This window comes from Mastigoproctus giganteus, chromosome 7 (genome assembly GCF_048544385.1).
Source record: "Mastigoproctus giganteus isolate SK-2022 chromosome 7, ASM4854438v1, whole genome shotgun sequence".
In the NCBI taxonomy this organism is placed as follows: Eukaryota; Metazoa; Arthropoda; class Arachnida; order Uropygi; family Thelyphonidae; genus Mastigoproctus; species Mastigoproctus giganteus.
In genome coordinates, this window is record NC_143581.1 from 105,370,530 (window position 1) to 105,389,681 (window position 19,152).

Below are 19,152 nucleotides of genomic sequence, written 5' to 3' on the forward strand. Positions count from 1 at the left end.
ATTACATACTTTAACATTGTGGAAACCAGCAAGATGCTTGATCCTATTAAACCACCCCTTGCTTGCCATGAACTTGGGTTTGTCATAATTATCTTTAATATCTTGATAAATACTTGTTGCTTTTGCTTGAATGGCCATTGGACTCAGGGGCACTCCTGGATCTGATTTTCCATCCATATTATTAACAGCTGTTCCATCTTCGATATAGCACCGAACGCTGTTTTGTGACCACTGTTGATCCTTAAATGTGTCGATCCTTCTTTTATACGCGCACTGTCCTTTAAAATAGTATTCGCTGTTGAAGCAGCGAGACCTAATTCCGTGCAATAGATGACAAACTTTGTCCTGCTTCCTAATTAATAATCTTCATTTCTAAATTAATTTTGTTTCATTTCGTGGCACTACCACCACTTGCACTTTTCTTTGGTTGCTTTCCCTTCATCATTGTAATATGTAAATAGGAATGAAGAGAAGTTTCTGAAAATTTGTTTTTTATATGATTGAAGATTTCAGTGAAGAGGAACGTATTTCACCATAATAGTGAATTTCACCATAAACCCACACAATTTCAGCTCTCGGGATTATCGCAAATGCAATAAGATCGAGTTTACTACCCGTTTATAATTAGATGCACTAACAGAAAAGCCCAATAAACCGGAAAATGTAAATTGTTTTTATTGTTTTTTTGGTAGTGAACTCAAGAAACGTGCTTTAGAAAACTATCACAAAATTGATTCTTATAACGGAACATGTGATAACGATGAAAAGGTAGTGCAATTTCCATTTTATATATATATATATATATATATATATATATATATATGACCTTTTAGAGAGTTAATAGGTTGGTAATATAGTGAAACTTTCAACTTCCAAGAACTTGGAACGAATTACAAAAAAAAAAAAAAGAAAAAAAATGATTGAGTTCACATTACGATATTTTCATGATACTTCCATTTATTCCCAAGGGATGCAAAATACGTACTCCACGATTTTTTTAAGTTTGCACCAGCCGACAAAAACTTACGTAAAGTCGAATTTCCGTAAGTCGGGGAGTTCCTGTAATTAATTGATTACTATTAATGTTGATCTATGGTGCAAGGAAACCAGACCTTTGCAGCAAAAATTAAAAAACCCCACAACCTTGTATTTTATTTATCCTGTTGCTACTGATCTAAGCTATCTATTGAATTTTCCCAAGTCCTCTTCCCTCTTAATTGGAGTTATATGGCCCCCAGTTCAAGTATTATTAATATGTTAAAACTTTTGCCTTTGCTCATCCTATTGGCATGACTCAGAGCCTCATAAACTTCAGTCAGATCTCTTTCTAAGGTATCTAATTACCAAATTCTCTGGCCCACATATTTGAACATACATCAAATTGTCACCTAGTATAGGTGACCTCTTTCCAGTCTCACTAGATGTATTGCTTGTCTTATTGTGCATGTGGCCTCCATTCCTAGATGTAGTGTTCCAAGTGCAGTCCTCAGTTGCTGTATATAATGGAATTGTAACCTCCCATTCTCTACAAGCAATTAAGCAGTTGTTGCACAAATCATTGACAGGACACCATTGGCCCCAACTTGCCACCTGTTTGCACTGCATAGAGAACTTCATGATTACCTGTATCATAATCCCCAAATCCCTTTCATCCTCTTTTGGTTTTAATTTTTTCCTTTTCAAATATATAAATTAGTTTTTACTTTTTATTTCCAAAGTATAAAAGTCACATTTTGTAACATTGAAACATAGTTGCCACTAATCTGACCATCTTTGAAGCCTCTTCAAATCATCTTGAAAGAGAATTACTTATTGCTGGTCGTTAGCCAGTCTCTCAGTCCTCATTTCACTTTGAAAATTGGACATTGCATCCTCTATTCCTTCATCAGTGTTATATAAGAAAATCAGAGAGTGGATCAAGTTCTGATCAATGAGAGTCCCCACATTTAATCCTAACCCATTCTGAAAAGCAGCTATTAAATACACTTATTTAATAGTTGAATGCTTCTTGCCATATTGCACTCCTGTAATCCATTAGAATCTTATCCATGATCCTAATATTTCCAGCTTTTTTACAGTCTCTCATGTGGAACCAAGTTCAACACTTTGCTGAACTCCAAATAAATGTCAGAGTTATATCATGTATTTATTTCATGAATGACACTCCTCATAATAGTTTAAATAAATAAATTAGTAAATAAATAAATCTTTATTTGTCCCACCAATTTATCATAATAGTTAAAAAGACCTTCCCATTAAAAAACTATGGTGAATTCTCTTTATCATTGTCTAGATGATTGTATATTGCATTCAGTTTTAATTGTGGTTCTTGAGGTTGTTACAGACATTCTCTCAGATATGCCAGACAAGCTGTACTGGCTACCTGGGAGTCTAAAATGCTGATGGAACTGATATTCGGGTGACATTCAAGTCGGCGCCTCCATAGCCAGGTGGGCAGGAGCAGCAGTGCGTAGCACATGCTTCGTGATTAGACCAGGGTTCGAGCACTTGACCACCAAATACGGAGGATGCGGAAAGGTCAGGGAATGACTACCACATATCTTCCCGGAGCAATATGGCTTTAGTTCCTGATGCTCCTGAAAACAAAATAACAAACATTCACGTCAAGTGAACCCAATTTTGGCGAAGTCCAAACGGTCTGTGACAACCAAATCCTCTGCGTGCACTTTCACGATGGTGTAACTGTTAGTAATCCTGGGTATAACCTCCATGTACAAGCACACTGTGGGTGACTACCCAGGTGTAAACCAACATAAGCAGGAGTTGAGGTGTGGTGTTCACACCACATGGACGAATACCACCCCTCTGTGTTACCAGGCAATACTAGATGGTAGATGACTCTCATCACCCGGTGCAATACCACCACTTTGCTTATTGGAGGCTTGAAGTGGTGGAACCCATGTTTAGTCTTCAGAGCTAAGTTCCAGTCAATCCTTCCCCATCTCTTCCATCATGCAGTATGACTGATGACTTTTGAGGTTATGATGAACATCATGGTGAGATCCAATCTTCCTTGCATTTCAAGGGTACAGCTCTAAAATGGTGTTTGCAGGCCAGCTACTAGTTAGTACATCGGACCGAACCTATTGGTAACTCTTTAAAAGGCTTCCGGATCAGCTAGTGTATAATTTAGCTACCTCTACTCTCCCAGATAGTGACTGGAGGGAGTCCGAGTAGTGTGTATGAAGGGGAAATTGTCGAGGCCACGTTATGTCAAGGATTTGGGTGTATCCGTATTAGGGCTTGCATAAAACTGAGAAATTTCAAAACCGAGTTTAACCGAAGTTTACTCTTAAAACTGGTTTTAGAACTGATTTTCTCAGACTTAGGGAAAATAATTAAAAGCTTATAACACAGGTATTTATTTTATCTTGGGTAGATTGTACAAATCGCAATCAAATCTTTTAAACAAAATCTATCACCTCTTATAGTAAAAAAAAATAAAAAAATTAAAATGTTCCAAAAAAAGTAACCAGCTTGAGATTATACAAAATTACAAATTGTATTCAAATCCTTAGAATAAAAACTATCTTCTTGTATAGTAAAAAAAAAATAATAGTACCTATAATAATAATAATAAATAAATAAATAAAAATAATGCGAAAAAAAACGGTTTGGGGAAATTACTTTACTATTTATTGCTCAGGTTTTTTCTGAAAATGGTCGTTTAAAAAACACAGTATATTAAGCATTTTTCCTGATAGACTTGATCTTTTTTTTGTGTTAAAGAGACCAGTGATCGAAAACACTCTCTCAGATTGGACACTTGTTGATTTAATGGCCAGCAGTGCTCTATAAACTTTCTCCAGCTTTTCACTTCTACTGCTAGTTACCTCCAAAATTTTAAATTCTCTGCTGATTTCCAATTCACTCGGATATTTTGAAGGCTCTTCAGTTAATCTCTTTGTTACACTATCACACTCTCGCATGAGTGTATCTCCAACATCGGAACTAGACGAATCTTTGTTTTCTTCTAAAAGAACAGTTCGTTTATTTTCAGTTTCTTCATTCAACGCTAAGACTCCTTCTGAACATTTGCAAATAATCTCTGATAAATCTCTTCAGCGTGCTTTTTCAAAACTTGCTTACTTGGAAAATCAAAAGTTCTTGAATCTGAATCTTCTTTCCTAAACTTTTTGGTGTTCTGTAGATAGCTCAGCAAAGCCACAGTTTGGCAATTTCGTCTTGCATTGCAACGCTGCAAAAGGCTTTGATGAAACTTTAAAGTAAATGGGTTTTCTGTTGTATCAAGCTTAGCAAGCAGAAATTCTATTGAAGACTCTGCTTTAAGTAAGTCTCTATCTTCTGAGGTTATAGCCTTCAGAATCATTTCAACTGGTCGCAAAGTTTCACGTAGCAATTCAAGTGTTTTCCAGTCATCGTCAGACACAGCTTCAGTTGACAGTACTGCACATAGAGCATTTGGAATGCAATTTTTCAATTTCAAAAATCTCTCAATCATATAGAATGTGCTATCCCATCTAGTCTTGCAATCTAATATAAGTTTATATTCTTTCCCATTAAATTTTGCTTTAACAAAATTTTGTAATATGTCATTTTTGGTAGGCGATTTTCGAAAAAGCTTGCAAATTTTTCTGACTTTGTTAATAGTTTGTGCAATATTGGCCATTGGATTCAAAAAATAAATGAGCTCATCGGTAACGTCGGTTTGATAAAGCATGCCTTGCTGTCTTTCTTCAACTTCTTCATCATCACTACTTTCTTCATTATTTTAATTGTCTTTGGGAGACTCAGAGACTGTAGCACCATAAATGATTGCTTTTTCATAAAGTACATCTATAACTGACAGATGTATACAATGGGCTATACATTGTTGATGATTAGGCGTAATTTGCTTGCCAAACTTAATCATCATTGCTGCTCCATCGGTGGTGCAGGCAACAATATCCTCATCCGAGTTCAAACCAAATTCCTTCAAGCGTCCATCCACAATTTGCTCAGTTCTTCTGCTATCAAGTGAACCATTAATCTCAATAAGACCTAACGACCAATGATTGTCTTTTGAATGCACATTTATATTCATATACCTTTTATTTTGTATAGACGTATATTCATCTAGAGTCAATGAATGCTGTTACCTTAAAATAAAAAAAAAAAAGATAAAACAGTTGAACGATCCAGACAAATGAGCAAACAAAAGAAAATGGGCGTAACAAAAAACTATATTCGAGGGCTAACTAAAAAAATATTTGAATCCGGTTTTACAAGCTCGGTTTCGGTTTTAACAACTCAATATGAAAACCGGATTTAACCGGTTTATAAAACCAGTTTGCAAGCCCTAATCCGTACCATGTTTTTCAGAATGTAAGAGCAGTGAAGCTCGGTTTCAACAATCCTTTAATAGGGATATGTTCGCGGTTTTAAATATTTTAATATTTAAAGATATATTACATTAACCGGATTAGTTTGATGTGAGTGCCGGGTCAAGATTTTCTACAATAAAGGTATGATATTGATCTTATATTTAAACAATATTCTTACCACATGTACGCCATATCCAAAAATTCCATTACTTCATATAGCATGTCCTCCCCACTTTTTCTTACTATTGAATACACCATGCATTAGCATTAGAAGAGGGATACGATGCAAGAAAGCAAGCTTATGCAGCATCAGCCAAAAAAAAAAAAAAAAAACACTCTCATTTCACCCCTCCATTTGTTCCAAATACCGTCCAGCTCAGCCTTAAATTTATTTAGGCTATCAACTTCCACAACAAAGGATGGAAGTCTGTTCCACTAACCAACTGCAAGAATATTTGCTGATGCTATCGAGGCAGTGTTAGGTGGGTCGGAAAACTGCTAGCTTGGGGGGAGACAAAGACCAATAGATTGACAGTAGCCACTGGCAGAGGTGAAAGAGATTCTTGCACTGCTTCTATTAGAATGAGCAGAAGCCTGGAAAACAAGATGCATGGTATTTCAGAGACTGCTGGGAGCCATTGCGGTACAAGTAAACACATGGGTTGTGTTAGGGTAGCTAAGAATAGAAACAGGTGCAGGTATACTTGCGTGTACACCAATGCTAGGAGTTTAGTAAATAAATTTGATGAATTTGAGGTATTGCTCAAAACATCAAAGGCAGATATTGTTGGGATATCAGAGACGTGGTGTCACACAGATATAAGGGATGCAGAACTGCAATTTGGGGAGTACAACGTCTACAGAAAGGATAGACAGGATAGGAAGGGGGGAGGGGTTATGCTATTAGTTAAGAAACACATAAAAACCAAGGAAGTGAAGCCAGTTGACATCGCCGGACAGTGCAGTGTTGAGTCAGTTTGGTGTGACATAAGCATTGGGAGATCAAAATTGATAGTAGGAGTGTGCTATAGGCCTAATGACTCTGATGAGTATAATAAGGAACTGTACAGGGAAATAGAGTGGGCCAGTAAATCTGAGAGTCTTATAATGGGAGATTTTAATTTCCCAGATATTGACTGGAATTTTGGGGCTGGTTACTCACACACTAGCAGGGCTTTTGTGGATTTATTGGATGATTGTTTTCTACATCAGCATGTTCGCGAGGCAACTAGAGGGAGTAATACTCTTGATTTGATTATCAGCAGTGATTCTTCATGTATTAAGAATCTGCAGATAAACGAACCACTAGGTGGCAGTGATCACAGTGTGCTGAAGTGGGATTTACTCAAAGAGGTAACTACCATTAGGGGTAAAGGGAAGGGTTATTGCTTCCGTAAAGGCGACTACGATGGACTGAGACAGTATTTAAATTCTATACAGTGGGACCAACTGATGATGTTACCAACAGCAAATTCAAAATGGGAAGCATTCAAAGAACTTATCTTGGAAGCTACTAGGCTTCACATACCAACTAAGAAATATTGTTCAAGGTTTAGGCCAAAATGGATGTCAGATGAACTAATGAGGCATATGGCAGAGAAGAAAAATGCATTTGATACTTACAAATTAACACATGACACAGAAACCTATGATAGATACAAGTTGATATGCAACCAAGTTACAAAGGAGGTTAGGCAGGCAAAGGCAGATTACGAGAAATCCTTGGCAAGGGATGCAAAGAAAAACAGCAAAGAGTTCTTTACTTATGGTAACTCTAGAAGGAAGGGGATGAATCAGATTGGTCCACTTGATATTGATGGGTCAACTGTTGATGATCCTGCTCAGGTAGCTAACAAACTAAATGAATATTTTGCATCGACATTCACACATGAGGAGTTATTCAGCAAGGGGAATGCCAGAGGTGTATTCAACTCTAGCAGTAAGCTACAGAATCTTGAAATAACTGGGAGTAAAGTGGAGAAGAAACTGTTGAAGAAAAACACAAGAAAGGCACCCGGGGTGGATGGGATCTATCCAGTTATATTAAAGGAGGCAGCAAAGGAAGTAAGCAAACCCTTAGCCATAATTATGAGAGCTTCCTTGGACTCAGGGGAGGTACCCATAGACTGGAAATGTGCAAATGTGACCCCAATTCACAAAGGAGGATCAAAGGCTGACACAAGTAATTATAGACCTGTGAGCTTAACTTCTGTTCCAGGAAAATTAATGGAGGCACTGGTTAAAGAAGCACTGCAGGATCATTTAGACAAGACTTCAGTTATAGCTCAGACACAGCATGGTTTTGTTAAGGGAAAGTCTTGCCTGACCAACTTGATTGGATATTATGATGCAGTGACAAAAGAACTGGATGCAGGGAATAACTTTGATATTATATACTTGGATCTTAGAAAGGCTTTTGATACTGTTGCACATGGAAGACTGCTACACAAATTGGAGCAGTGTGACATTGGAGGCAAATTGCTGCTATGGATAAAGGGGTGGTTGAGGGGGAGAAGACAGAGAGTGGTAATCAATGGACACTGCTCATTGTGGACTAATGTTATTAGTGGAGTCCCTCAGGGCTCAGTGTTGGGTCCATTATTGTTTTCTGTATTTATAAATGATATTGATGATGGTATATCAAGCTTAATGTCCAAGTTTGCAGATGATACAAAAGTTGGCAGGGTTGTCAAGGACACTACTGACACAATGCTGCTGCAACAGGATCTGGAAAGGTTGAGCAGATGGGCTGAGAGGTGGCAAATGAAGTTTAACATTGACAAATGTAAAGTACTACACATGGGAAACAGCAACCCCAGAGCAACGTATCAACTCTGTGGTACTACACTGACAGTGGTAGAGAATGAAAGGGACTTGGGGGTGGTTGTGCAGGCAGATATGAAGTTCTCTGAATAGTGCAGACGGGCTGCAAGAGTAGCTCATGGAGTATTGTCAATGATATACAGGAATTTTTCCAGTAGGGATAAGGAGGTGATTATTCCATTGTATAAGGCAATGGTCAGGCCAAACCTAGAGTACTGTATACAGGTCTGGAGGCCTCATTTCAAGAAGGATGTAGAGCTGCTGGAACGAGTACAGAGAAGGGCAACAAGATTAGTGAATGGAACAAAGGGGTGCTCTTACGAAGAAAGGCTTAAGTTTTGCAAATTACAGTGTCTGGAGACTTGGCACCAGCGAGGTGATCTGATAGAGGTGTATAAAGCCTTGAATGGTTTAAGCATGCTCAATGCTGATGGGATTCTTCCTCTAGCTCAGAAAAATCACCTGAGAGGGCATAAATTCAAATTGAGGAAAGACAGATGTAGGATAGACGTGAGGAAATTTACCTTTAGCCAGCGGGTGGTTGGTTGGTGGAACAGACTTCCATCCCTTGTGGTGGAGGTTGATAGCCTAAATAAGTTTAAGGCTCCGCTGTACAGGTATTTGGAACGAACAGAGGGGTGAAGTGGAAGTGGGTTTTTTTTTTTTTTTTTGGCTGATGCTCTATAAGCTTGCTTTCTTGCATCAAATGCCTCTACTAATGCTAATGCTAACTACCCGCTAGCTAAAGGCAAACTTCCGCACATCTATCCTACATCTGTCTTTCCTCAATTTGAATTTATGCCCTCTCAGGTGATTATTCTGAGCAAGAGGCAGTATCCCATCAGCATTGAGCATGCTCAACCCATTCAAGGCTTTGTACACCTCTATCAGATCAGATCACCTCGCTGGTGCCTAGTCTCCAGACACTGTAATTTGCAAAACTTAAGCCTTTCTCTGTAAGAGCAACCCTTCGTTCCGTTCACTAACCTTGTTGCCATTCTCTGTACTTGTTCCAGTAGCTCTACATCCTTTTTAAAATGAGGCCTCCAGACGTGTATACAGTACTCAGGGTGTGACCTGACCATTGACTTATACAATGGGATAATCACCTCCTTATCCCTGCTAGAAAAAATTCCAGTATATCATTGATAAGATATTATGATCTACTCTTGCAGACCATCTGCACTGCTCAGAAAACTTCATATCTTCCTGCACAATTACCCCCAGGTCCTTTTCGTTCTCTACCACTGTCAGTATAGTACCACAGAGTTGATACATCACTCTAGGGTTATTGATTCCCATATGTAGTACTTTACATTTGTCAATGTTAAACTTCATTTGCCACCTCTCAGCCTATCTGCTCAACTTTTCTAGCTACTGTTGCAGCAATGTACTGTCATTAGTGTCCTTAACAATCCTGCCAACCTTCATATCGTCTGCAAACTTGGACATTAAGCTTGATATACCATCATCAGTATCATTTATAAATACAGAAAACAACAATGGACCCAACACTGAGTTGTCAAACTAATACAGTAAGCTTATCTGCGAAAAGATCTAAATCTCCCAAACACTTTCTAGTTCATTTCACAAATATACGTGGTCTCAATTCTAATCTCAGTAATGTCCATTTACACTTGCAATCTGCCAAACCCTATGTACTTTTTCTGACAGAATCTCAGTTATCGGTTGATTCAACTACTGCTCATCTCAGTTGCCCAAATTATTCGCTGTATGATTCCTTTCGCCTCAAAGGTGGTACTTGTGCATATGTCCGTTCTGATATTCCGTGTCAGAGACTTGGCAATTTGGAATCTCCTCTCTTTGATCTTCTCTGGCTTAAAATCTCTTCACCTCATTGTGTCAAATTCATCTGTTGTCTCTACCATTCTCCCAACTCCACTAATCACTTTGTGCTCTTGGTCTTCCTCTGTTTGCAACTTTCCTAACAGTGAGGTAATTTTCCTTGGTGATTTCAATGTTCACAACTCCAGCTGGCTTCCGTTTCCTAGTCACACCGACCCAGCTCGAATGTTGAGGCTTTTGCAATTACTAATGACCTTGCACAGATTGTTCATTTACCTACAAGAATACCAGACAATCCTACTCATACAGGCAACATGCTTGATTTTTTTCTCACAAATAACCCTCAAAGTACACGGTCGAAGTGAGTGGTCTTTTAGGCACCTCAGATCACAATTTGGCGATTGTCTCTTCTCCAATGGAGCCTTTATCTCGTGGCTATTCCTAACCTTGTTTTGTTTGGCATTACAAGAATGCAAAATGGGATGACCTGCGAGATTTCTTTACTTCTTTTCCTGTGTCAGATTACTGTTTCAAACTTCTTGTGTCAACGTTTGCTCAGATCATGTCAGTGAAATTATTCTTGTAGGAATGGAATCCTTTATTCCACACTCCACTTTAAAATCTCATCCTTTATTTAAACCTTGGTTTTCCAATAAATGTGCTAAGGCTGTTCAAGAGAGGAACGTTGCATATCGTAATTGGCTTGTTTCAAATTCTGCAGTTTCATTTTATGCCTACGTCAAAGTTTGCAACAATTGCAAAGCAGTTATTAATCAGTCCAAACTAGGTTTTGATTAGGTTAAGAGTAGAAAACTTGCTTCATGCCCTAATGTTAGCCGAGCATTCTGGTCTCTTGCCAAAACTATTGGCCGCAACTTTTGCCCATCTCTGCTCCCACCTCTGTCAAAACCAGATGGTTCTGTTGCCATTTGGCCAAGAATAAAGCTGACCTTCTAGCATCCCATTTTTCTTCCTACTCGTGTATTAATGATCTTGGTAAAACACCTCCCACCATTCCCAACACATTCCATTCAATGCCGTCTGTGTGTGTGTGGTCTTCCGTCAAAAGGATGTCAGAAGGATTTTGACAAATCATGATGATAAGAAAGCTCCAGGTCCTGATGGTATTTCTCCACTTGTTCTCAAAACCTGTGCTCCTGAACTTACTCCTGTTCTTTGCCGCCTTTTTTCACTTTCTTATTCCAAAGTTGTTTTTCCTTCTGCTTGGAAATTTGCTCATATCCAGCCAGTTCCTAAAAAGGGTGACAAATCCCTCCCAAAACAATTATCGTCCCATTGCAATTACTTCTACTCTTTCTAAAAGTAATGGAGAAATCAATTAACCAACAACTCTTAAATTATCTAGAAATCTTCCATTTGAACAACGATCGCCTGTATGGATTCCGTCAGTGTCGATCCACTGGTGATATTCTGCTTATGTTATCCGTTTATGGAAAAATTCAATGGAAAAGTTTGGTGAAACACAAGCAGTTACTCTTGACATCTCAAAGGCTTTTGATTGTGTTTGGTATAAAGGTTTTCTAAACAAGCTTCCATCTTATGGTTTGCCTACTGTTTTTTATAATTGGTTATCCAGTTTTCTCTCTGATCGCTCACTGAGGGTGATGGTAGATGGCTCTCTGTCTTCTAACTTCTCCACTAATGCTAGTGTCCCCCAAGGTTCAGTTCTTTCCCCCAATCTTTTCCTCTTGTATATTAATGACCTTCTTCCATTGACTGGAACAAGTTCATTAATCTAACCCTGTCTTGTCTTATATCATGCAAAAAGGATTCTTCTGCTCCTATGCTGATCTTTGGTGACACTCCGATTTCTAGGCAAGATGATATCTCTCTTTTTGGGATTACCCTGACTTCTAATTTCTCTTGGCACAAGCACATTACAAATATTTCTTCCTCTGCATCTAGAAAACTTGATTTTCTCTTTTGCTTTCGGCTTCACTTTTCGTCCAAACAACTGTTCACTCTGCACACATTACAAATTCACCCTACCATGGAATATTGTTCCCACATGTGGGGCAGTGCCCCCAAACCTCTCTCTCAGGCTTCTAGATTCTGTTCAGAAGAGGGCAATTAGGTTAATCAATGACTCATCTCTAACAGAATCTTTCCACTCGCTGTCTCATATACATACTGTTTCTTGCCATTTTATTTTTTGAATGTTTCTGGATTATGAATACACTGGAATATTTCCCATGCAAGTGACTGACTCCTAAATCCAGTCAAACCCTCATAATTAACCTTAATGGTTGGAATTCTCTTGAAAATAAGTTGGTAAAAAATATCTATTACATGGTTATTAGCTTGTGGCTCAGAAGTGTTTAGCATTAGTAGAGGCATATGATGCAAGAAAGCAAGCTTATGCAGCATCAGCCAAAAAAAAAAAAAAAAAACCCTTCCACTTCACCCCTCCGTTCATTTGAAATACCTGTCCAGCTGAGCCTTAAATTTATTTAGGCTATCAGCTTCCACAACAAGGGATGGAAGTCTGTTCCACCATCCAACTACCCGCTAGCTAAAGGTAAATTTCCGCACATCTATCCTGCATCTGTCTTTACTCAATTTGAATTTATGCCCTCTCAGGTGATTATTCTGAGCAAGAGGCAGTATCCCATCAGCATTGAGTATGCTCAACTCATTCAAGGCTTTGTACACCTCTATCAGATCACCTCTCTGGTGCCTAGTCTCTAGACACTGTAATTTGCAAAACTTAAGCCTTTCTTCGTAAGAGCAACCCTTCGTTCCGTTCACTAACCTTGTTGCCATTCTCTGTACTCGTTCCAGCAGCTCTACATCCTTCTTGAAATGAGGCCTCCAGACCTGTATACAGTACTCTAGGTGTGGCCTGACCATTGCCTTATACAAGGGAATAATCACCTCCTTATCCCTGCTAGAAAAATTCCTGTATATCACTGACAATACACCATGAGCTACTCTTGTAGCCGGTCTGCACTGCTCAGAGAACTTCATTTCTGCCTGCACAATTACCCCCAGGTCCTTTTCAATCTCTACAACTGTCGTTGTAGTACCACAGAGTTGATACGTTGCTCTGGGGTTGCTGTTTCCCATATGTAGTACTTTACATTTGTCAATGTTAAACTTCATTTGCCACCTCTCAGCCCATCTGCTCAACCTTTCCAGATCCTGTTGCAGCAGCATAGTGTCAGTAGTGTTCTTGACAACCCTGCCAACCTTTGTATCGTCTGCAAACTTGGACATTAAGCTTGATATACCATCATCAAAGATTTCTCGTAATCTGCCTTCGCCTGCCTAACCTCCTTTGTAACTTGGTTACAGATCAACTTGTATCTATCATAGGCTTCTGTGTCACATGTTAATTTTTATGTATCCCATGCATTTTTCTTCTCTGCCATATGTCTCATTAGTTCATCTGACATCCATTTAGGCCTGAACCTTGAACAGTATTTCTTAGTTGGTATGTAAATCCTAGTAGCTTCCAAGATAAGTTCTTTGAATGCTTCCCATTTTGAATTTGCTGTTGGTAACATCATCAATTGGTCCCACCGTATAGAATTTAAGTACTGTCTCAGACCATCGTAGTTACCTTTACGAAAGCAATAACCCTTCCCTTTCCCCCTAATGGGAGTTACATCTTTGAGTAAGTCCCACTTCAACACACTGATCACTGCCACCTAGTGGTTCGTTTATCTGCAGATTCTTAATGCATGAAGAATCACTACTGATAATCAAATAAAGAGTATTACTCCCTCTAGTTGCCTCCCGAACATGCTGATGTAGAAAACAATCATCCAATAAATCCACAAAAGCCTTGTTAGTGTGTGAGTGACCAGCCCACAAATTCCAGTCTGGGAAATTAAAATCCCCCATTATAAGACTCTCTGATTTACTGGCCCACTCTATTTCCCTGTACAGTTTCTTATTTTACTCATCAGACTCATTAGGCCTATAGCACACTCCTCTCAATTTTGATCTCCCAATGCTTATGTCACACCAAACTGACTCGACACTACACTGTCCAGCGATGTCGACTGGCTTCACTTCCTAGGATTTTATGTGTTTCTTAACTAGTAGCATAACCCCTCCTCCCTTCCTATCCTTTCTGTAGACGTTGTACTTCCCAAATTCCAGTTCTGCGTTCCTTATATCCGTATGACACCACGTCTCTGATATCCCAACAATATCTGCCTTTGATGTTTTGAGCAATACCTGAAATTCATCAAATTTATTTACTAAACTCCTAGCATTGGTGTACACGGAAGTATACATGCACCTGTTTCTATTCTTAGCTACCCTAACACAACCCATGTGTTTACTTGTACCGCAGTTACTCCTAGTAGTCTCTGAAATATTCTGCCTCTTGTTTTTCAGGCTTCTGCTCATTCCAATAGAAGCAGTGCAAGAATCACTTTCACCTCTACCAATGGCTACTGTTAATCTATTAGTCTTTGTATCCCCCCCCCGCAAGCTAGCAGTTTTCCGACTCACTTAACACTGCCTCAATAGCATCAGCAAATATTCTTTCACCCTTTCTATTTAAGTGTATCCCATCCCTGTAGAAGCAGTCTCTCCTGTTAACAAGTACAGTCCAAGGTGAAAAAAATTCTACCCCTTGAGCCTTGCACAATCTTTCCAGGGCCGGGAAATTATGGCTAAGGGTTTGCTTACTTCCTTTGTTGCCTCTTCTTTTACTATAAATGAATAGATCCCATCTACCCCCAGGTGCCTTTCCTATGTTTATCTTCAACAATTCCTCCTCCACTTTGCTCTCAGTTATTACAAAATCATTAACTCACTGCCAGTGTTTAATTCACCTATGGCATTCCCCTCCCTGAATAGCTCCTCGTGTGTGAATGTAGATGTAAAATACTCATTTAGTTTGTTAGCTACCTGAGCAGGATTATTAATAGTTGAACTTTCGATGTCAATTGGACCAATGTGATTCATCCCCTTCCTTCTAGAGTTTACATAAATAAAGATTACCACTTAAAGATTTCTCGTAATCTGCCTTTGCCTGTCTAACCTCCTTTGTGACTTGGTTACAGACCAGCTTATATCTATCATAGGATTCTGTGTCACCTGTTAATTTATATGTATCACACGCATTTTCTTCTCTGCCACATGTTTCATTTGTTCATCTGACATCCATTTTGGCCTAAACCTTGTACAATATTTCTTAGTTGGTATGAAAAGCCTAGTAGCTTCCAAGATTGACTATATCCCTCTTTTACTAAGGATCTTAGGAATTGGTATTACCATATAATTTTTGCATATCCTGAGAATGGAATCTAAACCTATAATCTGTTTAAACATATGAAATAACATCAAAAGTAAAATGCGTACTGAATTTCAGACAAAAGTTGGGGATTAAATTAGAACCAACCGATCGGGTAGTTTTAATAATCTTTAATTTCTTGTCAGAGCTTTCCATAAAACATAACCTATCATTAGATACATCACCAGAAAATCTGTAATATCAGTCAGCTCAGCTGGTCAATCCACTCTTTGACATTTAACATACTATTTAGACAAAAGGAACTTTCAGAAAAAAATCCTCTTACTAGAGAAAGCATGAACAGCAACAATCAAACCTCTGAATCATCTCTCTCTCTGCCATGATAAAACAGTTCCGAGCCTACCAAAACAAGTTGTGCACATTGTTGAATGGAAATTTCCTAAACAATTAACAGTATTACTTCTGCTTAAAAAAATAAAAAATATTTTGTCTACCAACATTTTAAATATATATAAAATCTGCACACTTTTGATATTGAGTGTTGCTCAATAAAAGCTAACCAATTGGACAACCAGAATGCAGCATCATTAATATGGAGATTGTTCAAACAGTTGGAAAAAAAAAAAAACTCCTTCAAGATCATTAACATGCTTAAGCGTATACATAGATAGTCTTAGTCACTACTGTATTTTTAGCCCCGCCACAACTTGAATCACTGACAAAGGCTCTACCCGAGAAAACACGGTGATCAGAATTAAAATAGACCTCGCCACCACTCTGAATTTCTGATATGCCACAATTTGAAAACATTATCCAGTGTACAGTTGGAACAGGTAGGGAGGAAAGATATTTCATGACATAATCATGACATAAGGTTTTTGGTTTTCATGAAAACCAAAAAACCTTATGTCATTAATAAAACCTCATGCCTCCTCAGGACTAGAATAGCTCACAAAATTAAAATCCTCTATAATTACAGCCATCTGTGCCCTATTGCAACCTAATAAGCCTTGTAAACTCTCAACACTTACTGATGTGGGGGGGGGGACAACAGAAACGTAATTAAAAAAAAAAATCTCTGAACAGTCTTAGTTAAAGTTTGCAAATTATCATAACTAATTTCTCAAAATGTCCTACTGATAATGAACTAACTATTATTCAAATATAAAACAAATTATTGTCTGTTGTGATACAATTATCACAACAGACAATTGTAATTAGTATCCTAACCAAGCACACTGGTCTTGCATGATAAGTACTGAATTTATAATTGCGTAAACTTTGCTATCTTTTCAGCTTTTGAGCAGATCATGTTGTTGTACCAAACTCTAATTTGCTTATATTGCTTATAAATATTGACTGCAAGCAGCTACCATGTTTACTTTCTCAATATCATTGGGATTGGGTTAATCAGTCAGTCTTGAACAAGAGTTACTTTAGTTTTTAATTTTGCTAACAGGGAAACTAACCATAAAATATATGTTTACAGATATGTTATGTTGCTTCACTGCTTATTTTTAACAGAACAAGTTGTAAAATTGCCTTAAACTACTACTTCTTTTTTATATCACAGTAAATATATCTTTTATATATATATTATTTTATTTTTTTCTGAATTTTGCTTAAAAGTAGCTCAACCTTGTAATTTGATAAAAACAAAACATGATTTCCTATTTTTTTTAAAAAAATAGATAAGTGTTATTCTATTTAAGTAAATATTTTATAATTATTTATTTATTATTATTTTTTTTTAATATTATGCCTATCCCAGTAAAAATAAAAGCTCAGTCTTTTGAAATTTCTGATAGGTTTTATTTGCTTAGCATTTATTTTTGTTGTTACTGAAGTGAAGATTTTGAGGTAGGCTGTGAAAGTTGTATTTTTTTTTTTTTTTTTGTGTGTGTTGAAATATCTCCTTAGGAACAAGTACTTGTATTGATAATAGTTGCTAGGAGAAATTTATAAGAAGGGGGGGAGAAGGTTATCATGATTTACGTAAACAGTTTCATCATCTTTTACTTCTCAGGCTTTGCTTGGATGTATCACTTGCAGGAGAGCCAGCAGAAGACCGGTACAACCATGGAGCTAGTGCAGAGTGTAAGTTTAATCTTAAAATGTGAAATATTTAAAAAAAACAAAAAAAAAAAAAAAAAATACACAATTTTGATAATTTTGCTAAGTATGTCAGCTTTTGTTACATTTTTCTTAGATATAATTTAAGCTTCTCTAAATAATACAAAAACTTTTCTTCATATGAAATATGTGATGTTATTTAGATATACAGTCGATTCCCGTTATTTGGGACACATCGGGACTAGCGCATTTTGGCCCGATTAAGCGGCTGCCCCAATTATGCAAAGTTTCATGTAAATAGTTAAAAATACAACTTTGCGATTAATTTTCTGTACGATAAAATCACGTTACGATGGACTCATAATAGTAAAGTACCGTTCACCACAGAGTAATGAGAGTGTCAACTCCCATAGACGATAATGTTAATTCCGTTTACACGTTAAAACGCATAGAAAGTGGCGCCACCAAAATCGGACCTAAGGAACAAGCCTGAACATAGCGAATAGTTCGTGGAACACTTAAAATAATTTTATAATTGCAATGGACAATATATCGATTCACCGAATATTAATATAAAATATTCATAATTAATTACTGTTGCTAGACAAAAAAGAGCACCATGAAAGTCCGGAAGAATAATAAAATATAAACATAAATAGGGATATCGAATTATCTAAAAGAAGTAGCCATAATAACCATGTGGTAAAGTTAAAAGATGCCGTTTTATTCTTCATGTGTTCAAATTCCTCTGTTTTTTTTTTTCTACCCCCCCCCACCCCAATTTTTTATATATTCTTATACTTTAATTTATGGAATACACGTGGTAATTTTGTTGTTTTTCACATATATATTTTTAAATATATAATTATTATGATATATAAAATTTAAATAATTGTTTTACCGGGGTTCAAGCCCCTGACTGCTGAATACGGTCGATCTGGCAACCTGCACCGGACCAGCGTGGCAGATTATGGTCCATTTCCTTCAGCATGAATTGTTGAGGAGGCTTCCATCCTGCGGTGGGTTGATAATGGCTGCACTTTACTTTTTTTTTTTTTTTTTTGCATTAGCATTATAATTTAAGCTTTAGTAGAGGCATTTGATGCAGAAAAGCAAGCTTGTGCAATGCTGCATAAGCTTGCTTTCTTGCATCAAATGCCTCTACTAATGCTAATGCTAAACAGTTATTAAAATATTATATATCATAATAATTATATATTTAAAAATATATATGTGAAAAAACAACAAAATTACCACGTGTATACTTCATAAATTACCGTTTATGAAGATTTACAGCCAAAAAAAAATAAAATAAAATAAATAAATAAAAAATAACCACTTCCACTTCACCCCTCTGTCCAGCTGAGCCTTAAACTTATTTAGGCTATCAACTTCCACGACAAGGGACGGAAGTCTGTTCCACCAACCAACCACCCGCTGGCTAAAGGCAAATTTCCTCATATCTATCCTACATCTGTCTTTCCTCAATTTGAATTTATGCCCTCTCAGGTGATTATTCTGAGCAAGAGGAAGAATCCCATCAGCATTGAGCATGCTCAAACTATTCGAGGCTTTATACACATCTATCAGATCACCTCGCTGGTGCCTAGTCTCCAGACACTGTAATTTGCAAAACTTAAGCCTTTCTTCGTAAGAGCACCCCTTTGTTCCATTCACTAATCTTGTTGCCCTTCTCTGTACTCGTTCCAGCATCTCTACATCCTTCTTGAAATGAGACCTCCAGACCTGTATACAGTACAGTCGGTCCTCTTATAACACGTGTTTACATTACACGAATTCGATCATACACGATTTATAAAAAGGGGAACGTTATCTTTTATAACACGAACCGAATTCGCTTATACACGATTT

General features: G+C 37.5%; 1 protein-coding gene across 4 annotated transcripts in view; it reads left to right on the forward strand.

The window, feature by feature from the left end:
- The window catches only part of LOC150083125 (mitochondrial glycine transporter-like), a 298,096-nt gene that overhangs the window by 32,487 nt on the left and 246,457 nt on the right, over positions 1–19,152 (forward strand). For all 4 annotated transcript variants that reach the window (XM_090377060.1, XM_090377059.1, XM_090377061.1 and 1 more), the window contains exon 2: positions 17,234–17,304. In XM_090377060.1, coding sequence (XP_090233186.1) covers positions 17,245–17,304 — 60 coding nt within the window. In that variant the 5' untranslated portion in view covers positions 17,234–17,244. The remainder of the gene's footprint in view (positions 1–17,233; positions 17,305–19,152) is intronic.